General features: G+C 38.7%; 7 protein-coding genes across 9 annotated transcripts; 4 read left to right on the top strand and 3 right to left on the bottom strand.

Moving 5' to 3' along the window:
• Positions 1-1,707: 1,707 nt before the first annotated feature.
• Positions 1,708-2,493, bottom strand: LOC119981999 (uncharacterized protein At5g01610-like). Its single transcript, XM_038825141.1, has one exon. The coding sequence runs from the start codon at positions 2,344-2,346 to the stop codon at positions 1,849-1,851; it is 498 nt and encodes a 165-aa protein (XP_038681069.1). The 5' UTR covers positions 2,347-2,493; the 3' UTR covers positions 1,708-1,848.
• A 1,056-nt stretch (positions 2,494-3,549) lies between these two features.
• On the bottom strand, positions 3,550-4,391 carry LOC119982840 (uncharacterized protein At5g01610-like). Its single transcript, XM_038826418.1, has one exon. It carries the CDS (start codon positions 4,261-4,263, stop codon positions 3,778-3,780), a length of 486 nt encoding a protein of 161 aa, XP_038682346.1. The 5' UTR covers positions 4,264-4,391; the 3' UTR covers positions 3,550-3,777.
• A 35-nt stretch (positions 4,392-4,426) lies between these two features.
• On the top strand, positions 4,427-6,907 carry LOC119982839 (60S ribosomal protein L18-2). The gene is made up of 5 exons (XM_038826417.1): positions 4,427-4,554; positions 4,652-4,741; positions 4,838-4,966; positions 5,291-5,473; positions 6,508-6,907. The coding sequence occupies exons 1-5, from the start codon at positions 4,552-4,554 to the stop codon at positions 6,664-6,666; spliced, it is 564 nt and encodes a 187-aa protein (XP_038682345.1). The 5' UTR covers positions 4,427-4,551; the 3' UTR covers positions 6,667-6,907.
• Positions 6,908-7,159: 252 nt separating this feature from the next.
• LOC119982648 (pectinesterase inhibitor-like) lies at positions 7,160-7,702 on the top strand. Its single transcript, XM_038826130.1, has one exon. It carries the CDS (start codon positions 7,160-7,162, stop codon positions 7,700-7,702), a length of 543 nt encoding a protein of 180 aa, XP_038682058.1.
• A 1,270-nt stretch (positions 7,703-8,972) lies between these two features.
• Positions 8,973-11,345, bottom strand: LOC119982838 (probable pectinesterase/pectinesterase inhibitor 7). The gene is made up of 2 exons (XM_038826416.1): positions 10,280-11,345; positions 8,973-9,835 (listed from the first exon to the last, which is right to left on the bottom strand). The coding sequence occupies exons 1-2, from the start codon at positions 11,265-11,267 to the stop codon at positions 9,144-9,146; spliced, it is 1,680 nt and encodes a 559-aa protein (XP_038682344.1). The 5' UTR covers positions 11,268-11,345; the 3' UTR covers positions 8,973-9,143.
• Positions 11,346-16,811: 5,466 nt separating this feature from the next.
• LOC119982837 (pectinesterase-like) lies at positions 16,812-20,542 on the top strand. Its single transcript, XM_038826415.1, has 3 exons — positions 16,812-17,899; positions 17,987-18,147; positions 19,639-20,542. Exons 1-3 carry the CDS (start codon positions 17,073-17,075, stop codon positions 20,334-20,336), a joined length of 1,686 nt encoding a protein of 561 aa, XP_038682343.1. The 5' UTR covers positions 16,812-17,072; the 3' UTR covers positions 20,337-20,542.
• Positions 20,543-21,080: 538 nt separating this feature from the next.
• On the top strand, positions 21,081-25,574 carry LOC119982748 (E4 SUMO-protein ligase PIAL2-like). Of its 3 annotated transcripts, none has more exons than XM_038826275.1 (4): positions 21,081-21,380; positions 22,696-22,760; positions 22,838-22,939; positions 23,097-25,574. In XM_038826275.1, exons 1-4 carry the CDS (start codon positions 21,319-21,321, stop codon positions 23,276-23,278), a joined length of 411 nt encoding a protein of 136 aa, XP_038682203.1. In that variant the 5' UTR covers positions 21,081-21,318; the 3' UTR covers positions 23,279-25,574. The 3 variants fall into 3 exon arrangements, with proteins under 3 accessions (XP_038682203.1, XP_038682204.1, XP_038682205.1); XM_038826276.1 differs by having other exon boundaries at positions 21,081-21,410; XM_038826277.1 differs by lacking the exon at positions 21,081-21,380 and adding an exon at positions 21,443-22,126.
• Positions 25,575-26,436: the final 862 nt, after the last annotated feature.

The following is a 26,436-nucleotide window of genomic DNA, read 5'->3' as shown; positions in this document are numbered from 1 at the left end:
CATTTTCTATAATTCAAGCTCTGTTGTTTATCATGGTAACAAAGTATCGAAAAATTATCAAAAATGTTTATTTTTTAAATTAATTATGTGTCGCGCGAAGAGCGAGCATGCAACTAGTTCTACATTAGCATGGATGCTAGACATCTGCTCACCACAATTTCAAACGATAAGTTCCTCGAGGCCTTTCATAGAACATACAACCAAAAGTTAAATAGGGTCGGTTCCGACCGACAAAGATGCAAACTTATGATTGAAACATATAATGCTAGACTGGATGCAGGAAATCAGAGAAAACTTACTACCATGCACATTGAATTATAGCAGCAACATAAACAATCACATCTTCACCAAAGGTGATATCGATCTGACCAAAACATCTGAATCCACCAGATTTGGCCCAACAAAGCCTTGCAATAGCCAAAGACATGACATAATAACATTGTTATTAGAACGCAATACTTCAAAATACTTAAGAACCACCTATTCCAACTCTGCCTTTGCTGTATATTTTGTGCCACGGGCTACTCTAACCGAATGGGATCAAGCCTCTACATGCAAATAATATGTTCAAATTCGGGTCGTAGTATCCTAGTAACTGCTAAATAAGTTGAAAGTTGGGAGGAATATGACGTCCCTACGATGCGAAGCAAAAGAGAAGCTCTACTCACTCTAGGCCCAAAATCTTTACAGACGCATGAAATTTTAGATGCCTGCTAACTCCAGAAAGTAAAACAGGTTCTCTTACTTTTTAAAACACACCGAAATCTGGACCTTATCCAGGTTCCAAGCTAACTCAGACGATAACCACCTAGAAAAAATAATTAATAGACCTTTCACACAAATACTTAATAAAAAATTCTTCCCAAGTGATTGACTCTGCAATGTCATCTCTCTTTGGGAAGTATCACTGTGCCAATAGCTATTGCCCCTTCTTCCCATTTCCATTCCCTACACATACCAAATATGATCTCTTCCATTCAAATTCCCAGAATGAAAATGCTTCTACCTTTGGGAACTTCACAGTGGTCACAGCTAAACAGGTATTAAAATTCCCTTCAACGGGCTTCTAGACAATCATTCCCTGAAGTATTAGGGGTCTGGTCGCGAGGTAACTAAGAAAACGAATGTGCATGAAGCAATCAAAGGCTGACCTACTTCTCTAGCCTACCACGCTGAAGCGAAAGAAAACACAGTCAGGATTCACTAGCACACTCAATATAACGATAATTCACCGTCATGACGAATTTTCCATTCATAATTTACTTCCACATCATGAACTTGAACATAATAAGAATCTATCCAACATGTCCAAACCTCAAAAATGCTTTCAAAATGTTCCATTGCCTACCAGTTGTATCCTCCTTAATGTTAACCAAGTATGGTTCTTTAAATTGTCCTCTCAAGAGTCTCACTATATTCAAAAGTAGAATATTCTGCCAGAGCATCAACTAAGGGCTTGCCTGTTTGAGGTGTTCAGGGGTGTTGGATTGAGAGGGGTTGGGGAGTGTTGAGAGGTGTTGGGATTTTTAAATGTAACCTTTGTTCTGGGATGTAGAGAGGTTTTGTCCAAACAGTCCCGAACGCCTAAAAATGTCAAGGGTTGGGAGGTGTTTGGGACGAACACCTCTCAACCCAACACCACCCAACACCCCCAACACCCCCAACACCTCAACGGACAAGCCTAAATAAACCATCACAAATCACATATATTTCAACAAAAGCTAAAAAAGTTATATAAATTTTCAGCACTTTAAGCAGATAAAGCAAGATTCGAAGTTTAATCCCAAATTAAGAACACCCAATAATACGGATTTATCAAAACATACACAGCATTTGAATCTCAATTCCCTAAATTGAAGAAACAAAGGATCTGGTTCTAAGCTTGCTTACTTGCGCATTATCGCAAACCAATCCACAGCCACACTGCGGAGACTCGTAGAAATTATCAATCGGGAAGTTCGCAGACGCGATCCCTACCGAGAACTCCATCTCGTCTCCACTCCTGACCACCTCCACAATGTTGAGCCAGAAAAAGAGAATCTTCACGCTTACGCCGGTAAGCTGCGTGAGCCTGTCCTTGGAAATATAGCCACTGATCGTGGACTTGTAACTCAACTCGTAAGAGCCCTCCAGAGAAAAGCTGCAGGAACCGTTCAGATAAGCGTAGAATCTACCTGTGGTTCGGTCTACTTGGTAGCCGGTGACCCCCTTCGGAAGAATTCCGGCGGGGAAGTCGTAGTCCTGGAGGATATCGTAGGCCGTTAAATCATCACTGACGGCGGTAGTTGATGCCGTGGAGAAACACGAAAGGAGGAGAAAGAGCGAGATGATGGCCGTGAAAGACATGGTTGGAGAGACAGAGGGAACAGAGTCTCTGTTTTTTTTTTTTTTTTTGTATTTTTATTCTCTGCGGGAAATATTTGTTTTGTTTGTGTTGTTACGTGTGCCAGCTTGGGAAGACGAAGACAGATAATTCGTCTACGCAAGCTTTGATACGGCGACCTTTCAATTGTTTGTAGAACGGCATCGACACCGTTCAATTATTAAGTGTACCTGTCACTAGGTACACCACGTGTTGCTTAAGTGGGATGACTACGTAAAGCTGTTTGTGGAAACCAAGAAAGCGCACATGAGCCGCGTATTTCAGCTACACCCAACGACGTCAGTACGTCAGCAGTGATGCTGGCCATAGTAGATAACCACACTCTTTTTTGTTTTTTTGGCTTAGAATTGTACAGCCCAACAATCACTTTATAACTCCTGAATCAGTTTTAAACTTCAAATGATCATTTTGTGCACAAACAGATCATTAATTTAGTCTTGAATCGAAATTTAGTGTACAATTAAGATACTCTTAACCCCCCTCAATAAACATATTCGTGCCATTGATCCTCGACCTATGAAACCCAATAAACTCTAAAGAATTATCTCACATCGACTCAAATACTCGACCTGAAGAGTCTTTTCTAAACCCGATGATATAACCATTAAGTTAATATCAAGTTGTTAGATAAACTCATCTCACATCGTTGCTAAGGCCAATAAATTCCTCGAAAATACCCTAAGAAGATTCTATGCTCAAAACACATTGAAAATATTATCGTTTTGGATCATGGGTATGTATAAATTTATTCTTCATGAATCTTTGTCATTGATACTTAGGTGCATAAAAACACCTCTTCAATATAAGAGGATTTAGACTTTGACTATGTTATGTCATACCGATATGAGATTTGACTGTGTTATGTCATATCGTTATGAGATTTTTAATTTTCATCTCGTAATGTTATTTCCTACTAAGATAAAATGTTCCACGTTTAAAAAATAGAGAAAACAAATTGTTTTGTTAGTTACAACAAATCCAAAGTCAGGACAAAAACCTCTACTAGTATGGGGACCATATGCAACCACCATCACTTTCTGGAACAAAAAATCTGTCATTTTGTGACTGTGAGCTTCTTAATTTCGGTATCTCTGGAATTCATCGATGTTGCGCTCGACTACCACTCTCCAATTGCAAAAAAAGATTGATGGTGTAGTTACTGGCGGTAGCTAGAAATCAAGATCCACCATAAATTCCAACCAAGAAGTGTGAGAATCGTACAAATTGACCGACAGATAGTCTGACCAGTCTTGCATTGTTGATTATGCAAGCGAAGCAAATGTACTACATTCATAACGGAATTGAAAAGGAAGAAGACGAACGATTGTACTGCAAAAGAAACGCAGATTACATACTGACTCTGGCTATTTGTTTAATTGTTTCAATACAAGTGATTAAGCAGAAGATACCAAACGATTAAGCTTAATCATCTTCTCAGTCTCATTGACACAATCGAATCCACACCCACAAGAAGGACATTCGGCGAAATTACTCACCGGAAAATTCGCAGAAGCAATTCCGACAGAGAACTGGAGTTCGTCGCCATCACGAATCACTTCTACGATGTTCAGCCATAGAACCAGCACCTTGACTTCGATGCCTTTTAGACTAGAGATCTTGTCCTTCGTTATGATACCAGTAATGGTGGACTTGTACTCGAGCTCATACGATTCGATTGCGAACTTACAAGTACCATTCAAGTAAGCCGAGAATTTACCCGTAGAGGAGTCTAGTTCGTAACCAGTCACTCCGCTTGGCAGGAGACCGATCGGGAAGTCGTATTGTTGGAGAACTTCGTATGCTGTGAGATTTTCACCACCGCGGACCGAAGGAGCCGTGGAGGCAATGAGGAGGAGGAGGAATGCAAAGAAAGACGCCATGGAAAGACTGGATTCGGACTTGGAAGAGAAACCCGTTTGTTCTGGTGGGTCTTTGACTTATTGGTTATCGAACTTACTGGTATGGTATACCTACCATAGCGAACATAATCGTTTTAAATGGGCTGGCTTTTTTTTGAGCTGTAGTCAGCAGCCCATCACTATTGGGCCTAACTCCACCACCCCGGCCCAAATTTTTTCTCGACTCTCATACAAAGTCACAGACGGTTCTAAAACCCTAGCTCTCTTGGGGGACATTTGCGCCGAGTTCTTGACACCAGCAGAGGAAGAATGGTATGGCGGCTGCAGCTCAGTTAATGTCAACTGGTTTTTTTCTCCTTTTTCTCTTAAGCTTACGCCATCTCGTCGGATTTTCGTCTTCCGATTTCAGGGTATCGATCTGGTTGCCGGAGGTAAGAGCAAGAAGACCAAACGCACAGCTCCAAAATCAGATGATATTTACCTAAAGCTGATCGTCAAGGTTCAGTGTGTTTATCTATCTTTCCCGTTGTTTTCGTTTATGTTTTTGTCTGAAAAAGTTTGATTCAAGTTTTGGCTTTCGTGGATTTGTGTTCAGTTGTACCGGTTTCTCGTGCGGAGGACTGGTAGCAAGTTCAATGCGGTGATACTGAAGCGGCTCTTCATGAGCAAGGTCAACAAACCACCGCTGTCACTCTCCCGGTTGGTTCGTTTCATGGAGGGAAAGGTGCTTCTCTTGCTCATTTAACTATTTGCTTTCTAAGCAAGTACCAGTCCAATTCGGAATCTTATTGTTTCTTGTGTGGTCTAATACTTAGATCTGGTTTAGTCACAGCTCCTTGTGCTATAAAGTAAGAAAATGGAAGCAAGTGAAGATGACATAATTTAATAGTTGTGTTGCCTTGGAAGCAGTGAAGATATTGAAATTTTGTTAACTTTCTTCATTGTAACAAATGAACTGCTTTAAGTTATTCAAATGGTTGTTTGGGATCTTGCCAAGACTTTTCTATTTCGTGTTCCTTGATTGGATATTTATGGTTTGATTCACCAGGGTGATAAGATTGCAGTGGTTGTTGGGACAGTAACTGATGATGTAAGAGTCTATGAAGTTCCTACCTTAAAGGTGACAGCACTGAGGTTTACGGAGACTGCGCGGGCAAGGATTGAAAAGGCTGGTGGAGAATGCCTAACCTTTGATCAACTGGCTCTGCGAGCCCCTCTTGGTCAGAACACGGTATGTGTCTTGGTGCCATGTTTCTTTTGCTTCATGTATCAATTTTTTTTTGATACCCTTCTGGAACATATGCTGTTTTGCTTGATTTATTTGGTTAAATGAACGAATTCTCTTATGAGGATAACCCGATTCCCAAGACTTACACTATTTTTATGTTATTGGTTTTGTAACAAGTGCTCTCTCTTTTTTTGGCCTCATAAAGCATAAGCATCAATACGTAGGCATTTGGTTTTGCTGAAATATGATTTCTTGATGTTTTCGCATTTAAATGGTCTCATTATAATGGCTGATGAGCTACCTTGGATATTTCAACTGTAGTTTTTGCAGGAATTTGAGTATGTAGGTTAAGAAGCTTGAATGGCTTAATCGTAATCTAACTTATCTAAATCTTGCAGATGGATTATTATTGTTCTGTTAGAATCTTACAACACATGTATGCCTCCTTGTTTGTAGGTCTTTGAAATTGTGTACATAGATAGTTTAGTGATCCATTAGAATTTTAAGTCTTATTCACTAAATATGGTTTCTTTTTGCTGTTCAGTGTGCTGGTCATTCTTTAAGGCTCTAGGTCATTTGATTTTTTTTTCTTTTCATAGAGAACATTTTAAATCAAAACAAAGATTCTAGCTCATTAAGTGTTGCATAGATCTCTTTCTGTCTTGTGGCCTGATCATGAGATCAATGATATGATCAAGGTGATGGGAACCTCTAAAACACCAAATTTAAGCAATAGTCATTCTGTCTTGTTTATTTCTTAGGATGCTGTTTACATGATTTTGACTATATGCTTGGATTTCTGTATCAACTTCATGCGAGAGTCATTCTGTGTTGTTTATTTCTTTGGATGCTGTTGACATAATTTTGACCATATACTTTGATATCCATACCCTATTCTCTTCTTTATTTTCATTTCTGAACGTTGTTTCTGATATGTTCCATGATTGTAACCGTATAGGAAAAACATGTAGTCCGAGAAAGAATTATTGTATAGTTGTCTTATTTTCTGATCTCTTATTTTGGATTCTTTCCTACAGGTTCTTCTTAGAGGCCCAAAGAATGCTCGTGAAGCTGTGAAGCACTTTGGACCTGCTCCTGGTGTGCCCCACAGCCACACTAAACCTTATGTGCGAGCAAAAGGAAGGAAGTTTGAGAAGGCTAGAGGAAGAAGGAACAGCAGGGGCTTCAGAAATTAAGCTTTTCAACTCATCCAGAGAAAATGCTGAGCCATTGACCAACTTCAAACATGCACTTGTTTGTTTTCCTTTTCTCCCGCTCAAGCGAACAATTTTTATTTGTCTTAGCTGGTTATTGTCTGTGTCTTCCTTTTGGATATTTTGTTTTTAAGCTCAAGTATCAACTGTTGAATGATCCATGATGCCTGTTTTTGTGTTAAGATAGCAATCTTATAATGGTGTTTGATTGGAGTTACCCTCACCATCTCTCCCGTGAGAATCGAGTTCTTTGATGGATTTTTCCCTAATCGTATAATTGTCTTGTCTGTGTGTATAGATATTATTAGCAATGCTGATTGGATGGTTAGCCGCATTTTCCTTTGCACCATTAGTCATTTTCTTCGTTGTTCCTAAAATACAAGCCCAAACAGATTAACCACCAAACACAATCCCTCTTATATATTAAAATCACAACCCTCTAAACCTCTTGAAGGGGTAAAGGGAAACAGAAGAAATGAAAATGAAGGCCATCTTCTTCCTCCTGTCTCTAGCCCTGTGCCTCACCCTATTGCCCCAACCAACAATCGCCAAAAACCACATCAACCACCTAATAGCCAAAATCTGCAGACAATCTGGTAACTGCACATTCAGCCTTAAATCGAACCCTGTTGAAGGCCAACGAGCAGACCTGGTCAGCGTCACATTGATCGCTATTAGGCTTGCGTCGGACAATGCTGTGGAAACATCTTCTCACATCAAGAGCTTGCTTAATAACACAGCTGATATGGACCCTTCCATTGAGCAGGGGCTTTTTGATTGCTCTGATCAATACTTGGATGCGATCGAGCAGCTGAATAACTCGATGGCGGCCTTGGTAGAGAATGATTACAAGGATTTGTACGTGTGGATTAGTACAGCAATGAGTGATGCAGAGTCATGTGAGGATGGATTCAAGGATGTTAAGGATCATCCCTCTGTGCTAACTGATAGGAATAACCAGTTTAGCCAATTGTGCAAAGATGCCTTGACTGTATCCAAACATTTGTTGACAAACTGATCTCTGATTTGTGATGGTTTGAAGGTGTTATATATATATATATAACCCGAATCTTTGTAATGAAATTGACTTGACTAAATTGTTCATTAAACTTGGTATATTGTCATTGCAACTTAATTTTCAATGTACTTTTTTTTAACCAAACATCATATAAGTTTACTCTTTGAAAATCCGTTATAGACTTAAACTCAGGTCGTCAGACCTTCGCGCATTGAAATTTTCCATCTAACGATAATGAAAGTTGGGCCAAACCTCAGGGTAACTTTCAATTTACTCTGATGAAGCTTTCCTATTTGGTGTGTTCATCATAACTTCTCACATGAACAAAACAATAGTTAAAGGGTGTCTACAGTGGAAACGGCAAATAGTCCACTTCAACAGTCTGATCTGTCTTTAAGTGTGAAACTCACACCATCTTTTAATTTTGAAAAGCAGATCGGACGGTCATTGACTTCACAGCCTGCAATTTCCACTACTGGAATCCTTCTCCACCAAAACAATCGATCGGGAGTAAAGGATGCAAATAGTTCTCATTAAACAATCTGATGACAGAAACAATGAGTTCTCTTCGGCCCAGTGAAACATGTCCATTTGGAAAAATGGGTTGACAGTTTTTGGCCCATGATCAATGCAACAAAAAATTTAGGCCCATAATATTGCAATTAGCCATTTGGCGGCGTGAAAATACGATGTCGTATAGCGGAAGTCGTGCGCGCACGTAATGGTAATGCTATCAATTTCGTATCTACTAATCAAATATTAAACCAGCTCACAAAATAAAAACTATATTAAATCAAACCCAACTATTAAATTATAAAAAACAAAAGCCCTTACACAGAAATCTCACCAACTATGTTAAAGACTTTTTCCCACCATTCATCGGATTGTCATAATTCAACCGAGTGGTACATAAATAAATGTCTAATATTTTTTCATATGATGACGTATTTTCTGAGCCTAAGAACTGACGACAACGGCCCACGAAAAATAAATTTGTGTAGACTTGTAATTTAGAACGGACAATATTCAGTTGAGGCTGGATTTTGAACAAACTAGAAAATCAGAACATCTTAAAATAATGTAGGTTATATACTTCCAAAAACATTTTTTAAAGAAGTAAATCAAGAATAATGGACTAAATTGGAAACCAGCTAGCCAGCACAGTTTACATGACACCCCATCTACCGGCTACCACTTTTTGTTTATTAATCTATTTAGTACTCTTTTTAAATATAAACCGAGTACTATTATTTTATAGTTTGAATAAAAATTTTAAAATTAATGCATCGATAAATCAAATATATTTTAAATACCATGTGGTACATCTTGATATTCTACCTTATTACATGACCAATTAATACAATGTGATTAAAATTAAAACAAATAAAAATTGAAAGAAAAAACATTATAATACAACAAATTAATTAATTAATTAATTTGCTCAAATCAAGCCACTAGTGTAAGAGACTCCTGTTTGTGGTATCCAATTATCTCCAAGCAAGAAACTAGACACTGTGAAATTGGCAGCATCAGTAGCGTTAATCACACGGTAACCAGGCCAAGTGACCCGATTACTAGTGTTGGATCCGGGTCCGGTGTTGTTATACTCAGCATAATACAATGTACTGAGCGCGAAGTCTCCACTCCATGCGGACCACCCGGCCGGATTAATCGAACTATCCATGAAACTCTGCATATAAACCGTCCTTGAATATTCCTTCCATGGCCTCCCTAAGTACGTCTGGATGGTTATATTTGCGGAAGCCAAGTCGTTTGTAGCTCTAATGTTACAGTTTTGGATTGAAATCCCGGTATTCTGGTTGGGGTCGGTCCGACCCTGTGCGGTGAGGGCGTTGAATTGACCCGCCATTGGTAGTCTCGGGTACAAGTTGCAATTTTGGAACACAGCAGCAGCGTTTCCGAATATGAAATCGACGGTACCATAAACGTCACACCCACTGTAGAATTGTCGTAGAGAATGTGTGTAAAGTGTGTCTTGGAACCCTTCAAAGCTGCAACTATAGAAGGTTGACAAATCCGCACCGTTTCGTAATGCCACCGCCTGATGCTTGACTGCACCCGCTGTGTTACGGATTGTTATATTGACTGCTACAAAGTTTGGTGCCACCACAGCTGCGCATTGAGAGATTTCAAAATAATTAGTCAATGATTACTTTTCGTTGAAAAGGCTAGCTAGCAAATTTTACAAAAAAAATTGAGTTTGACGTATTCTATATATTTTGTATAAATTTGTTTTATTTAGTTAAATAAACCACTATATATTAGTTTTGACCGACCCCACCCATCATGCTCCTTAATAGCTAAGTGGCTCTTACCTCGAGCCATCAAACCAACGCTCACTAAGGCTCTAAAAAAATTAGCGATAAGTCGAAGCCCATGCGTGTAAGTCTCACAGGAGGTACAAGCCCATGATGTGAGTGTCACTAAAAAAATACCTTAGAGGGTTTCGAACACTAGACGTCCGCACGTATAGAACGTCTAACATTGAGATAACCAACTGAGTTATCGCCCCACGGTTAACTATATATTAGTTGTGCAAATGTATATTATACTTACCGAATGTAGCTGAATTGAAAGTAGTCCAACCATCAACAACGTTACGGTTGCCGGTGATTATCGTCTGATTGATGCCCTCTCCGATCATCATCAAGTAATTCTTGTTCTTAGCGATGGAGACATACTCTTCATAAACGCCGGCGGTGACATAAATCAAGAAATAGCCATTGTTACCTTTCGTATTATTAGGAGCAGCGGCAACGGCATCATTGATGGTAGTGAAATTGCCACTCCCATCTTGACTCACAACCACAATGTCACTCACCTCAACCTCACCTCCCACATTCTGAAGAAGCTTTTTTCGGCTCACCGTCTCGTAAACGGCCCTCGTTTTGCTCGACATCTTAAGGGGCAATCGAGGGTGTCGAAAGAGTTGTTGTTGCTCCGTAGGTTTCCACGTGGCGCGTTTCTTCTTCGGAACCCAACCTCTTGTGAACAAAGCTAGAGAAACACTATAAAGCTTTGTGTCATTTGATAGAGGAAAAGATAGTCCATTCCTTACACTCCAAGCTGAAGCTGTGGACTGCAATCCATCTAAACATGTCTGTTCGTTCGTTAGAATTGCACTAAGCAATGTTTGAACATCATCGGCTTGCGACGAAGGTAACTCCTGGTTGGTATTAGAGACAGTTTGTAATGAACTTGTTAAGAACTCCATGTTTAGAGTAGCTAGGAAATAACAATCTTGGAGAGCTCCAATCGCGGACGGTGTCAAGCTGGATTGTTTTTTGAGGTACTTGTTGATCAGGGACAAGAATTTACGGGACTGCGAAAGAGATTGCCGGACAGAATTCCGCCCGAAATCGTAGACATTTTGGTGTCTGTTAGGGAGGACAGATTTGCAGTATGAAGGGTCCAGGGTTGAGTTGCAAATTGTGCCTGGTGAGATTGGATTGTTGCTGGGAGTTTGAGCCAAAGATGGAGAGTCAAAGAAAGGAAGCAAGAGGAGGAGAATTGGAAATGCAAAGTAGAAGAGTTTGGAAGTCATTGCTTTTTTGGAAAATGTAGACTTGGCTTGAGGATTTGAAGAACTTGTGTGCTTTTGTGGTTTGTAGGTTGCTGACTTGCTGTGAATATATAGGAGAGGTTGGTGAATGGTGAGTTATGGTTTGTGTTAAATGATAGTCGTACCTAGACAGGGAATTGTAGATGGTGGTATTGAATCGGTCATGAAGTCAACCTGGACTCTATCATAAAAAAACGCGTTGTTCTCGGGCTTGATGTTTTAATGCACAAGTTGTTTGAATCTAATCAAAGATTTAGAAAACCGACATTTTTTCTGAGCTTAAATACCATTAGTGACACCCCAAAAGAATAAAAAGTCATGCAGGTTAATGTCCAAATCGGACAAAATCTTGATTTGTGACGTCTGGGATGGATTTTCTAATAGATTTGTAACGAAAATGATAAAGATCACAGACAATCGTTGGTATCTTACTTATCCTCGTTTTTAAGTTGGATGTACAGTATCCAAGTGAATTCGTGGAATTCACATGTCTCATATAATGCATATAAAATTCTATACATGATTAACTAGGATATCAATTGCTCAAATCCCTATCAACCTATCATTATTCATCAATAATTGCATGTAGTTTTGTCTTTGTGAGGAGGTTGCCGTGGTAGAAGTTTCCACAATGATTTAAGAGACACGGAAATACACGCACGCCAGCTGTTGGTCATGAAATATATTAATTAAACAAGGTTTTACTTTTGGTGCCTGATCAGAGTCAGATGCATAATGCATTAATAGGTAAGTCGCTTAGTTTGCAGGCAGATTAATGATTTTTCTACAAAGTTAAGTGGGTAGGGTTACACTCAAGCGTAGTTCAAGTTCTAACCAGTGTTTATTTCTCTCTCTTTTATACCAACCAGCAGAAATCGAGATTCCCGAAGCATTATCCATGGAGATGGAGGTCCCATATATTACATGTAAAAGATTTATCTAACAACCTTCCTAATTCATACGATTTGACCTGAAATAAATTCAGTACTATGCTAGGTCTGTAAAGTAAACTTAGTCCACGACCCTCCTAATCAAAGTTGGATTTGTTATCTGTATTTAGGGCCACAACAAAATGCTACTAATCAAAAAAAAAGTTATAGAATATTTCCATTAAGTCATCATTCTAATCCAATGAATATTGAGGATGGAAGATGGAATTCGAACATAGATTTGCCAGCTCAGTTAACAGAGCCCATAGAACACTCACCTACCGCGCACGTCTCTGGACGTTGAACAATTAATCATTGACAAACCAATACCAACTTGTTGCATGGTTGGTTCAGATCTGTGAAAACTGAAAACAAAAGAGATACGACGCCGTTGCATAAGCAAAGTCGGAGAGTCAGACGAGAGTGTATTAATTAAATCACCCACTAATGGTATAACCTGCATACTAAGCTAAGTTGATAGATCTGCTACTCTACTAGTAATTTTCTTTCAGTTTGACTGAAACACTACATTATGCAAAACGCGTAAGATTTTGGGTGTGTTTGGTTTAGGTGTTTTCCAAATATTTTTTTGTTTTTATTTTATGAAAAACAAAAAAAAAAATTATTGTAAATCCACATCCCCATACACACCAACAATATTATCCGCTTTGGGTTGTCCGATTCCCGTGGATACATCGGGTCCGCACGGCTTTGTTTCTCCTTATGGCCAAACAAGTGGGTCAGACCCAACTCACTCAAGCATAAAAAAATGTCTTGTTAGTGGTTAAGGGTGGGCTTAGCCTTATAAACAATACATTAGTGCTCACATCTTTCTATGTGTGACCTTAACAAAAATGCCCCTAAAAATGTGTTTGGTTGACCATTTTATAAAATACGGGCTCGCCTTTAACAATTCGAATGAAATAATGCATTAACATAGCAATTTGTGATCCCACTTGATTGATCCAAAGGTATTGTGCATTACAAGTATATAGGAAATGAAGAAAAGTGCATTCTCCACATGCAAATAGCGAGTTAAACCCTAGCTTGGAGGAAAGTGAAGCTTCTTGGAGGATATGAAGTACAACAAGAGTGAAATATTTATTAAAATATATTGTAATTATTTCTTATATAAACCACTTATATCACGTATTTAAAGTAGTATAAAATAATTAAATACTGTTAGTTTCCATAAACAAATATTAAGAGTTGTTAAAAATAATTGAAATATGCTCAAAAAGTCAAAAAAAACTCTAGCTATGTTCCGACTCATTGAAGGAAAGGTGGTATTCAAAACACGGTATAAATTTAATTAAATGTTAAATAATATTGCACAGTTTGGCGAGTGGACTTTTAAGTTTTTGCCCTAAACAAGTTGGTAGTCTGTCCGAGCTGTTGCTTGCCAATATAAGAACAATCCATGAAAATATGAGAAAAATATGAAGAGCCATGTGTACGGGAGAGACCAGGAGCCAGAGGTGTTATGAGAGGTTGAGACTTGAGAGGGAGTGTGTACATATTTGTTTTCTCGGAAGCATTATATATCCATAAAATAAACATCCGTAAACTTACATAAACATATGACGTGCCTATGTGACTTCTTTAATAAAATTTGTTTGTTTTTTTTAATCAATGTGGTATGCCTATCTGGTTTGCTACCTAGATTATATAAGTTTATGAATGAAAAAATCATGGACATATATCATTTTGGTTGTTTTCTTGGTAGGGAGGGAGATCCGGAGTTTTCATCTTACTTTTACTTTTACTTTGGTCCTTTTCCTTGGAAAAGTATTAAGATTAACCATACAGTTCGAAGGAGGCCCAGCCTTTTAGGCCCATCTAAGCGCTTGTGTACTTACCCGGCTGACAGTGATTAACTGATTACGTAGAGTCACGTTAGAAACTCCAGCCCGTAAGGCCGTAGCTGTGCCCATTTTAGACTACGAATTGAAGCCCAAATCATGTTTGGTTACTCACTTCGGCCCAATCTTGTGCCCTCTTATTGAAGGCCCGGCCCAATGGTTTGATAATCATTGTTGAGCTTACTATTCTCTGTTCGCAACTTCCGCATAGTTGAATTGAAGGCCCAAAGAAAGCCATCTAGATTAGAACCCAAAGGAGCGAATGTTGGGCTTGCACACTTCCAGAAAACCCAATTTAAGATTAAATTAGGGAAAATTCCAGGCCGGTACCAATTGTGAAACTTTTGGACACTTAAGTCCAATCTAAAAAACTTTATCCCTCTAAGGTACCAGTAGTATGCTAATTACTTTCTTACCCTTGTTTTATCCACCAATTTGTCTTTGACGGAAGTTGGCTTGGAAAGCATCAGAGGACGTAATCCTTGGTATCATCATCGTCGTCAAGGTCGGTAGTGGAGAGGATGATGCAAGAGCAACGCTGGAGAGATGCGATGAAGGCGGAAGCTACGTTCGTGCCCACCCAACTCGCAACCCGATCCAGCTTCTCGTAAGACATGAAGCTGCAATTGTTCTCCATCTCTATCTCAATTCACGAAAAGAGACCTACATATACTTTTTTTGTTTTTTGTTTGTTGGTGGGGAGAGGAGACGACAACAACAGAGTTGGTGAGGAAAGGAGACGACAACAACAAAATCTTTTTTTGTGGCTGTTGCTTTTGTCCATTAAAAAGGCAGGAAAAAGATTGGTTTTGGATAGATATTGTAGGTAATGATGATGGTGGGGTGGTTGTCAGGGTGGTGGTCGTGATGGTTGTGGGGGAAAGGTTGTCGACGAAGCAAGACTGATTTTCCTCTCTCACTAGCCTAGGGTCTCTTCCTCTCACTAGTCTAGGGTCTCTCATCTCTCTTCCTCAAATCCATCTCGCTAATGTTACTGTTTCAAAACAGTAACATTGGTCGGTCAGTGTTATTATTTAGAAAAAACTTCAGATCTGATCGATTTTGGTGGCGGTTCGTTATACCACCATCATAGTTGGACTCCCCTCATTGAAGCACACAATGCCCATCCAGGTGCGGCCCAAAATGACCACCGGATATAGCCGTTTTAAAACAGTAACATTGGTCAATGTTACTATTTCAAATAGTAACATTGATCGCCCAATGTTACCAATGTTACTATTTCAAAACAGTAACATTGGTCCAGTGTTACTATTTGGAAAAAACTTCAGATCCGGTCGATTTTAGCTGCGGTTCGCCATACCATCACTACCATTAGAATCCCCTCACCGAGACGCACAATGCCCAGTCAGATACGGCCCAAAATGGCCACCGGATATGCTCGTTTTAAAATAGTAACATTGGTCGGTCAATGTTACTATTGCAAAACAGTAACATTGGTTGGTAAGTGTTATAATTTGGAAAAAAACTTCAGATCCGTCCGATTTCGATGACAATTTACAATACCACCATCATCATTAGACTCCCCTCATAGAGACGCACAATACCCAGTCATATTTGGACCAAAACGACATCCATAAAAAGAGATGAGAGAGAGAGAGAGAGAGACGTAGTAAAGAGAGATGTAGTAGAGAGAGAGACAGAGATTCAGCAGGAGAGAGAAAGTTGTTGTGATGAGAGAGAGATGCAGTAGGAGAGAGAAAATTATTGTGATAAGAGAGAGATGCAGTAGAGAGAGAAGATGTAATGAGGTAAGAGAGATGTAGCATATAACAAGAGAGAAAATCGTATTAGATCTAATCCTCTTTGAAAAAGGGCAAAAAAGGAATAAGATACCATCACCATCACCATTAGACTCCCCTCATAGAGACGCATAATACCCAGTCATATTTGGACCAAAACGACATCCATAAAAAGAGATGAGAGAGAGAGACGTAGTAAAGAGAGATGTAGTAGAGAGAGAGAGAGAGAGATTCAGCAGGAGAAAGAAAGTTGTTGTGATGAGAGAGATGCAGTAGGAGAGAGAAAATTATTGTGATAAGAGAGAGATGCAGTAGAGAGAGAAGATATAATGAGGTAAGATAGATGTAGCATATAACAAGAGAGAAAATCATATTAGATCTAATCCTCTTTGAAAAAGGGCAAAAAAAGAATAAGATAAAATTTAAATGATTTAAATATTATAAAAATAAAAATGGACTTATGAGGGATAAAGTTTTTTGGAGTGGACCTAGCTGTCCAACAGTTTTGAAAGTGGTATTAATATGTCATTTTCCAATTAAATTATGGAAAACATGCCCAATATCATTCCCGCCAAACAAAAGCAACCAGCGAACTGGGAAATAATTTATAAGTTCGGACAAGACAATAAAATAATCCCTTTGAGAACACTCAGCTCAAACACATCAAAAGTGATATTGTTTACTCTTGGCCAAAGACTCAATGGTTTGTTCTCGTGGGCATCTCCGAAGTATTTAACCATAGAAAACGCGTCATTTATATAAGAGAAACTGGACACCTTAACTTATATATTATTCAATTGAATTATATCCATGTGGTTAATAGTACTACATCACTTTTGATGTGCATGTGACAATGTGCTGTAGAACCCAAATCATGCCCAATTTGAAATTCCTCTATTGATGTGATTTTTCAAAATGATGAAATCAAGCCGCTTCTTTCGACTTCTCAATACCTTTTTTTTCACATACAACTTACATACATGTAATAGACATTCACATACATGCAACACACTCATAAATATACACAAATATGTTGTTTCGCAAGATTCGAATCCTGCATCACAAACAGAAATACACGAATGATTAACCAACTCAGCAGAGCTCCGATGGGTCGATGTCTCCTTAGCTAAGCACAATAAAGTCCACTCCATACAATCCCTTGTGAGATCTAAAAACCAGTCCCATTACTCCACCCAACGAAATACTAGCCAGTAGTGCAGCTCTCACAGCCATACCATGAACAATCCAAGAAGAAGAAGATTCTTGCTTCTTCTTCTTCTTCCCATTTCGATCATTGTTTTAGTCATGGCGTCATTCTCAACCCCCAAAGAAGACGAATCACAAATCCCACAACTACACATCCACAAACATACCCAAATTGCCAACTCAGCTTGTGAAGGCACACTGTATCCACAACTATGCGTCTCAACTCTGGTCTCTGTTCTACCAGATCTCCCCTCCAAAGCCACGATCCCGCACTTCATCTCCGCCACCATAAACCGCACAATGTACGAAATCAGAGCCGCCGCCGGAAACTGCATTGGCGTCCGTGAACGGCTCAAGAACAATCTAACCCAGATGGAAGAAATAGCTATAAGCGACTGTCTCGAGCTGTTCAATAGCTCATTATCCGAGCTCAAATCAGCGGTCTCTGATCTCGCTTACACCAAATCAGTCCCCCAACACTACCACGACTTGCAGACTCTGTTGAGCGGCGCGATGACGAACCAGTACACGTGTCTCGACGGGTTCGCTGATGGTAACGAAAATGTGAGGGACGAAATCAAGTTTAGTTTGTACAATGTGTCTCAACATCTTAGTAATTCGCTTGCGATGCTGAAGAAAGTACCCGGAGTGAACGAATCGGAGCCCCGGAACACGTTCTCGGGTATTGGGAGAATGAAACGCGGGTATCCTTCTTGGTTGTCGGTCAAAGATCGGAAGTTGTTGCAGGCTCCAGTGAACAGTACCCAATTTGATCTAACTGTGGCCATGGACGGTACTGGGAATTTCAGCACCATCGGTGAAGCGGTTGATGCTGCTCCCAAGTCGAGCACAACAAGGTTGGTTATGAAGATACACTCTGTTTTTTGGTAAAAGATCGGTAAAATTAAGATTTATTAATCATTTTGTTACAATAATGATTGCAGGTTTGTGATATATATAAAAGCAGGGGCGTACTTTGAGAATGTGGAGGTGGAGAGAAAGAAGACGATGTTGATGTTTGTGGGAGATGGGATTGAGAAGACGGTGGTTAAAGCCAGCAGGAATGTCGTTGATGGATGGACTACTTTCCGATCAGCCACAGTCGGTGAGTACTTCACATTTGTTTTCTTTTCCATTCTTGTTGGAATTGAATTTTTTTTTATTATTTTTAATAATTATATGAACCCTATTAGTTTTATTTTTTCAAAATATGGTCTCATAAGGAACTAACTTAGCTTATTATCACATTAGTCTGGCATAATCCAACCTAAAAATATTTTCTGAGCTTAACAACCAATGCGTTTTCTATCCCATTAAGTTAACCGTGTGCAATGAGTTGTGCATAAATGATAAAACAGTATTTAAGGGTTAAGGTATGATATAAAGTATGATGAGTCATGGTCCCAATTTATGGCAGGATTGGCTCGTCTTCAATACAATATTGCAGAGAAACAGTGCAATGAATAAATCTAAGTTATAATTTCAAAAAACAGGGCAGTGCTTCAGTCCCAAATTATTTGGTATATAGAACCGCTCCTCCTGAATCTTGATCCCCGTGTTTAGTGGAATGTAGAAACGCGTATCCTTGTAATTTTGTCGGAGAAAAAAAAGATTCTCGTCTTTTGTCGTTTTACTTTCCGTCTTTCTTTTTCGTTTTGGTCATTTGTGGTAACTTTTTACTAAGATCATTGGTAGTAATAATAACTGATGTAATCATGTAGATAACTTATAAATTACTTAACGGGAAAAGTGGGTGGCGGTCGGTGTTGAAGTTTGGACTGCGCTATAATGAAAAACAAGAAGCCAAGGCAACATGCCAACAAAAGTCAAAACTAAGTTGCATTAACGTTATAAAAACATTGTTAATCTGTTCATTTACCGACAATTGACTGCTCACAACTACTTGGGTATTCACTTTCACAAATTAAAGAAGTTATAGCTTCGGGTGGAGTAGGTGAGATAATTTTTTTTCAAAAATTAGTGCGTAGGAGTGTAGAAATGCCCATACAGGTATTCCAGAGCGGACAATACATTTGGTTGTAAAAATTTATCTACATATATAGCCTTCTTATTCATGAAATTATCTCGCCTCCGTCATTCGAACTCATAATCTCTTTAGTTTGTGAGAGTTAATCTCAAACTAAAGAGGTTACAGATTCAAGTAGGGGACAAGTAATATTGAAGAAAAAAAGAGAGGAGGATATGAAATGTCCATAGAGATATCCAGAGCGAACAATATCTTTGAATACAAAAAAGGCATCCAAACTTAATATGTAGAATGTACCCAAATCTTGTGGGTTTATTTTTCAAGCTGCTAGTAGGCCCATGAGATTATTTTAACCATTGACTTGCTTTAGTTTCTAAATTGATTTCGAGATTTGAGCCCAAATCATTCTCTTGAGCTTGCCAAAGTATGGCCTGGGCCAACTTATCTTTTAGGCCCAACTGCAATCAACCAAGTCTGGCACATTCTGATTTATGTATGTTACACCATTGGATCATAGATAGAATTCAGGCAAGACACTGAGACAGCATAAACACAAATACACATTGCGCTGTGTTTCTAATCCCTTATGTCCGTTTCAATCACTTGCAGCGGTGGTAGGCAACGACTTCATAGCGAAAGGCATAACATTCGAAAACTCGGCCGGGCCGACCAAACACCAAGCAGTGGCCTTGAGGAGTGGTGCAGATTTCTCAGCATTCTACCAATGTAGCTTCGTCGGCTACCAAGACACTCTCTACGTTCATTCCCTTCGACAATTCTATCGAGAATGCGATGTTTACGGCACAGTCGACTTCATCTTCGGCAACGCAGCTGCAGTTTTCCAAAACTGCAACTTATATGCTCGCAAACCGAACGAAAATCAGAAAAACATGTTCACAGCACAAGGAAGAGAAGACCCGAATCAGAACACCGGAATTTCAATCCTGAACAGCAAAATAGCCGCTGCAACGGATTTAATTCCGGTGAAATCTTCCTTTAAAACTTATTTGGGTCGTCCATGGAAGGAGTATTCGAGGACTGTCATTATGCGTTCTTACATTGATGACTCTGTCGACCCTGCTGGATGGCTTGAATGGAATGCGACGTTTGCACTGAGTACTCTGTGTTATGGTGAGTATATGAACAGAGGTCCCGGGTCGAATACGAGTGCGAGAGTGACATGGCCTGGTTATAGGGTCATCAACAGCTCTACTGAGGCTAATCAGTTCACTGTTGAGCCATTTATACAGGGGAATGAGTGGCTCAATTCTACTGAGATTCCATTTTTGGTTGGACTGATGAGTTAATTAAGAGCGAAGAATGCCAGTTGGAGGAGTATGTGTCATAGTGTCATGTATCAGTAATGATAGGTATTGCAGTTATTCCAACTACTGAATTTGTATGCACAAGATTCTATGTGTATCATGTTAGACATGTGGAGTTCACAAATTCATTTAAATTTTGTGTGTCAAACTTGGCAGTTGGGGCAATAAATATCTTCGGGATATCAATTGTTAGAATGTTTATCATTTTCGGTCATTTATTATTTCCAATTCTACGAAATGTTCTGCTGTAAAAATGAGATTCACGTTGATGGACAATGCTAAAACCCCAAAAAGTGACCCCAAAAGACCCCCATTTAATGTGAAGTGGGTCCTACATGTGTGTTTTTAATCAATGGTTATTTTAATGTCACATAGATTTGGAAGATTTTTGGAAGTCAAATTTTGGGTGTCTCAAGCATTATCCCATGTCGATTTTGATCAGAGGGTTATGGACTAGATGTTCTGGCCGCAAATCCATTCGCTTTAAAACTGTTTTTTCTTGATATTGCGAGAGCACTGGACTAGTATTTGGGCCCAATTAATTGGGTCAGTTGGTAGCCGTTCGCACAAAAGTATTGTAGCTGAGCCCACTAAATTGGGCCATTGGGCTTTAAGCTGCTAGGCCTTAGGGAACCTTTTAGACCAGCCCATTTCTCAACTTTGTTAATAAAATTAAGATTTGATAATTACTTTCATTAAAAATTCTTATTGCTAAAACTCTGGTTCTATAAAGTGCGTGATTCAAAGTGACCGCCAAACACCATCACAAGAATGCCGCGTGAAACCCCGAAATAGAATGAAACTCTGAAACGAGTTTTTCTTTGCTGAGTACTTTTTGATCCACACTGAGTGTATAGGAAGGGAATGGCCGGAGCAACGATATCGCCTCCTGCTGCGGGGAATGCGGCGGTGACGGCACTGTGGCAGCAAAAGACGTTCTCGTTGAGGAACTCGTTCAGATTTGATGCCGTGGCCGAGCGGTTTGTCTGGATCTTGCAGTCTGGTAGTCAGAGCAGTGCCAAGAAGGTTCTAAAATCTCTGCCTCTCGTTCGCTAGGTACATCCATACGCTATATGTGTATTGTGAATTCATATTTATTTGGAAAAACCCGATTTTCTTTCTATTTTTAGACACCAAATAGGTTTTAAGTGTCTTCGCTACCAGGTCTCCGAAAAATTTGTCAATAGCGAGATGTTTAGGGGTTACAACTGTAACTCCACTTCGTCAGAGGGTTCTATCCATATATTTAGGTTACGCTTTGGAGGAGAGTATCCGATGGTTGGGGGACGGTTTGGGAGGGTTCCGATAGAAAAATACCTGTAGCATTTCTTTGCATTTTTTTGGGACAGGTAACCTTAAACTAGAAACAGTTGTTTTGATCTTTTTCAGAAGCGTTGTAGTGAATTTTATGAACTGAGAATAGGAGATTGTGCTTTGTATATGGTTAATCAGGATGGTCCAGTTCTCTAGCACCTCTGGCTAAACCAGCCCTAGGTAAAGCCAAAGGGATTTCCATGAAATGAGAAGTGAAGGTCCGCTAATAACCTATTATTAGTAATAGCTTACTCTTTCTGATCGCGATAGAAGAAGTGGACTTATTTTGGTAACTTATTTAACCTTTTTATGTTGTTTCTTACTTTGGGCGTTTTTGCATGAACAATTGACTGGTGATAAAATTCTCTGGAGAGAGACTGATAGATGGAAAACTTTGAAATAATATTATGAGTATTCCACCTGGTGAGCTCTTTTTGTGAGCTGACGATTATGTGCTGGTAATGCAAAATCTCCTTAGTATAATGGTATATGTAGAATGCAGCAATGTTTTGGTTAGTCGTATAAATCAGTAACGTGGTATATGCAAGCCTCTTAGTGTTTTTTTGTGTTCTTTTATAGGACAGGAATTTTTCTCCCTGCTAATGAAAAGTTATATCAGAAGAGTAGAAGTGTTGGTTTTTAAAAGTTGCTTTAATAGATTTGAAAATGGTTCTTCTGCTTGATTTTACTCTCTTTTACCGCTTACTTTTTGGTTATAAATGGAGGATAAAAACAAGTTATCCTCTCTTTTTAGCTGTATGGAGTAGGCTTTGTTTATCGATTTTAGATAAATTTTATGACAATATATTAAATAATTGTTGTTCTTTTCTTTGGTGATAGAGTGAAGTATCACAAAATCAATGTAAATTTCCTTCTCTTAGATGGAAGATATGCAATTAATTTCGTAGATTGTTTAATGTGAAATGCCCTTTGTGGAATATATGTTTGATTGTATTGATGCCCTTTGCGGAGTATATGTTTATTGTATGTTGTTATGTAAAATAACTTGACTTGATTCCCTTTGCAGAGTATATGTTACCGGAATGCTTCAATATGGAACTAACCTTCTTCAAGCAGTGGGCCAGTTCAACGGTATGCTTGAACATAGTTCCAATACATGATCATCCTTGTTTTCTTTGTCCTGCTCTGACACAATGTTCTTTCCAAAGGTCATTTTATCATAGTTCTTGCCTTCATGAGCAACTCATCATTGCCTGAAGCTCCTGTGCTTGAGGATTATGTTCTGTCTGGAACTCCTATGACCGATTCAGGTACAGCCAGAAGTTGAAGGAAAATTTTTTGATCTATTGATTCTCTGTTTCTAATAGTTGATGATGTATACTGTTTTGCAATATATACCTACATTTCTTGTTAACTATATCTTGAATTTATGATTAATCTTTTGCTCTAATTCTCTTTGTATTTTAGAAAATGACATCATTGAGGGGCCATCACGAATATCCCTTATGTGTCCTATAAGGTATGCCTTGATACTTGTGTCAACTTCAGTGCTTATATTTTTCTCGTATAAATGCAATGCTGCTCTATTTGTAATTTTGATGTTACTGCATGCTTTGGGAGATAAAGGTTTGCTGGTTATTTTGGTCTAGCAAGTTGGTACTGCTGTTCACGGGCTAAGAGCAATTGCAATGGTTGCAATATATTGGGGTATGGGTGAATTGACACCAGTCGGTGTTATGGGTCCTTGATATGAATCAAATCCTTAACCTAAGTACTAATCAAGTCCTTAATCTTAGGCTTCTTCTCCTATGTTTTGAGGCTGTTACAGGTCTTAAAGTTAATCTCAATAAGACTGAATAACAACAGTTCAAATATGGTGGCAGATGTCCTCGCCTGAGTTAGCACTTTCCCCTCCACCAGTCGAGTTCTCTTGCTAAATCTCCCAGTATATCACCTGTCTCCTTTCCCCATTCCAGCTTCGGTGAGTAGAGAGACTTGAAGCCATCTAAAGAAGATTTCTCTTGCGGAATATGGAGAGAAGTGAAATAATCCAGATTTTAATTGATTAAACCCGGACAATAACTTAATACGAATTAGGGTTTGGACAAGTAAACTGGACAAAATTTATGTACTTGGACCCAGATCCGTTTTAAAACCGGACAAAATTTTTGTGTTAGATCCGAGTTTTAGACATATAACTTATGTCAAAACTTGCTTTAATTCGGATTTGACAAATTCGATTATTCGGATCGTACAAAATTTTATCACCCCTACTTCAATAGGGCCTAACAAGGATCTCTTGGGAAGTGGCTTTGGAGGTTCACAAAAGAAAACATGGGGATCTATATGTCCAGAGTCCAGAGACGTGTACAGAGTTTTAAAATGGGATTTCCTTATACCTGATAATCCTATATACGGGTTTTTTTTTTGAGGCCCAAAGAACGCTCGTGAAGTCGTGAAGCAATGAAGTTATGTGGACCTGCTTCTAATGGGCCTATGCTATTAAATTTTTAGCTTATTTCTTATTGGAGACCCAAGGAATGCTAGTGATTAGTGAAGCATGAAGCTTATCCAGCCTGCTCCTAATGGGCTTAGCCTATTAAAGTTTTAGCCCAATTAAGAGAATCTTGTCGTTAACCACTATTAAGGTCCGAAACGCCCTAAAGCCTAGAAGGCCCACATGGCCACATGGGGACCTTACCCATTCCTGCAAAGAAAGCGGAAATCACGGGATCACGTGACCAAGAGAATGAGTGATGAAATCAGATGAAAGACTTGATAGTTGAGACTTGAGACATGCAGAAGAGGTGTAATGATTAGACTTCCCCCTATCACATGCCTTCTCTCTCTGCAAACCTTTTTTTTTTCTTTTTTCCTTCCTTCTTCTTCTTCCTAAATCACATTACTGAATATTCTCCCTTTTGGATTATGAATTGCCACGGATTTGTTCTCAATGTGAGAGATGCAAGACTTTATTTATATGTCATTCGAATGGGTTATGCAAATTCGATGTGAAATTATAAATCTTGACAAAACCTAGCTAAAAATATTCATAACACTGATCCATCTTATAGGAATTGCAATTCCAAAGTTCTCATAAGCGTCACATAATATTGAACAATAAAACTGACCTAGAAAAGTAGAATATATAAGAAATTAAGATGGGTCGTTTTCCGGCTGCATTATTTGAAGATGATATGAATGGATCTCTATGTTTACACATTCATTGAAGAAGAACATTAATGCATGTGGGAGAGGAGGGAGGGTATCAGAGAAAGCACATGCATGTATGCATAATGCACAGGCCAGTCCAAATGACTAAGGCATTATAGTCAAATCTGGGGCCATCCCTTTCCTTCACAAAAAAAAAAAAAGTTCCATCTTTGTGTCTTCTTTAGTTTCTGACTTTCTACCATTTTTTGAAAACGTCTCTTTATCCTAACTCTGATTTATGTACCAGTATTACTTTCAATAATTCATAGTTTATGTCCTTGCCATCTTGTTGTTGCAGCTTTTCATTCTCATGACTCTCTCTCTCCCTCTCTCTCTCTCTATATATATATATATATATATAGATTCTTTCATAAATATATTCATTAAATATGATATTAAGGGAAGAATGTTGGCCGGAGGTAAATGATGCTGTAGGGCATATTACAATACAATTATTACCAAAGAACCCCAGGGAGGGAAAAAAAGAAAGCTTTGGGCCTTTGGCACATGTCGAAAACACTAATTATTATGTCCCATATTTTTTTTTTCTTCTCTAGGTTAGTGGGGAGTAGGGGAAGGGATGCCCCATGTCAACTTAGGCATAAATATTTTCTCTACTTATTGAAGATATGTACATATTAATAGCCTATTCGTAATTTGTAATGATCGAGTTCCTCTAATTATTAGCATAAAAGATAATATAATTTGAGCATATCCAATGATTTTTCATCATGGAAATTGGAGCACTCTCGCTAAATGGACATTGAAATCCCCCCCTTTTTTTTTTATTGTCTCATTGGTTTTGAAGCTTTGAATACGTGGATTAAATCGTCATCGATCTCTCATAATGAGAATTAGGCCTCAATTGTAATTGGAAGAATTATCATCCGTCATTGGATTGACATCTCATGACGGAGTGATACATAAGTAGAAGTCAAACATCTCTCACATAACAAACGCGTTTTTAATGCCTAAGTAAAACGGAGATGATTCATGAGAACAAATTTGTATGGACTCATAATCCAGAATGAACAATATTTAGTGATGTGTTTAAGCTTGGACTTCTAACCTCAATTGAGTGAGTTTCGATGTTAAATAGTAACACAATACGGATCATTTATACCGTTAAATTGAATAGAAAGGACATGAACATCGATGGAGACCTTTTTGGCATTAAGAAATTAAAAGAAAATAAAGACTCTGTGGCAGTGAAGAGTGGATGGAGGGAGCAACTTATGGTACTGCATGCATTAGAAAGGATGGAGATTGGAGGCTATACTTTGGTTTTACGTGCATTGCAGGATCTTTAACAAAAGTTGGTTTGGATCCATTCAGGATTCTCAGATCGGCTTCCCCATACATTAACAAGAGTGGTATAATCCATTTGCATGGGCCTTTATTGTACTATACTTGTTCAAACAAATACCCATTTTTGTGTTATCTGATCAGAACACAAAAAAAAAAGATAAAAGATGATCATGCTTGTAACCATTGGTATTTCAGTTAATAGAGATCCTAATAGTTGGTATTTCAGTTGTTCTTCTAACTATTGAGTTGAATGCACATAATCTAAATGAATTTGTGTGCTCAACAA

The sequence above is a fragment of the Tripterygium wilfordii genome, chromosome 17, assembly GCF_013401445.1.
Source record: "Tripterygium wilfordii isolate XIE 37 chromosome 17, ASM1340144v1, whole genome shotgun sequence".
Classification (NCBI taxonomy): Eukaryota; Viridiplantae; Streptophyta; class Magnoliopsida; order Celastrales; family Celastraceae; genus Tripterygium; species Tripterygium wilfordii.
The sequence above is the reverse complement of the archived record's forward strand: the minus strand, read 5'-3'. Positions and strand labels throughout refer to the sequence as shown.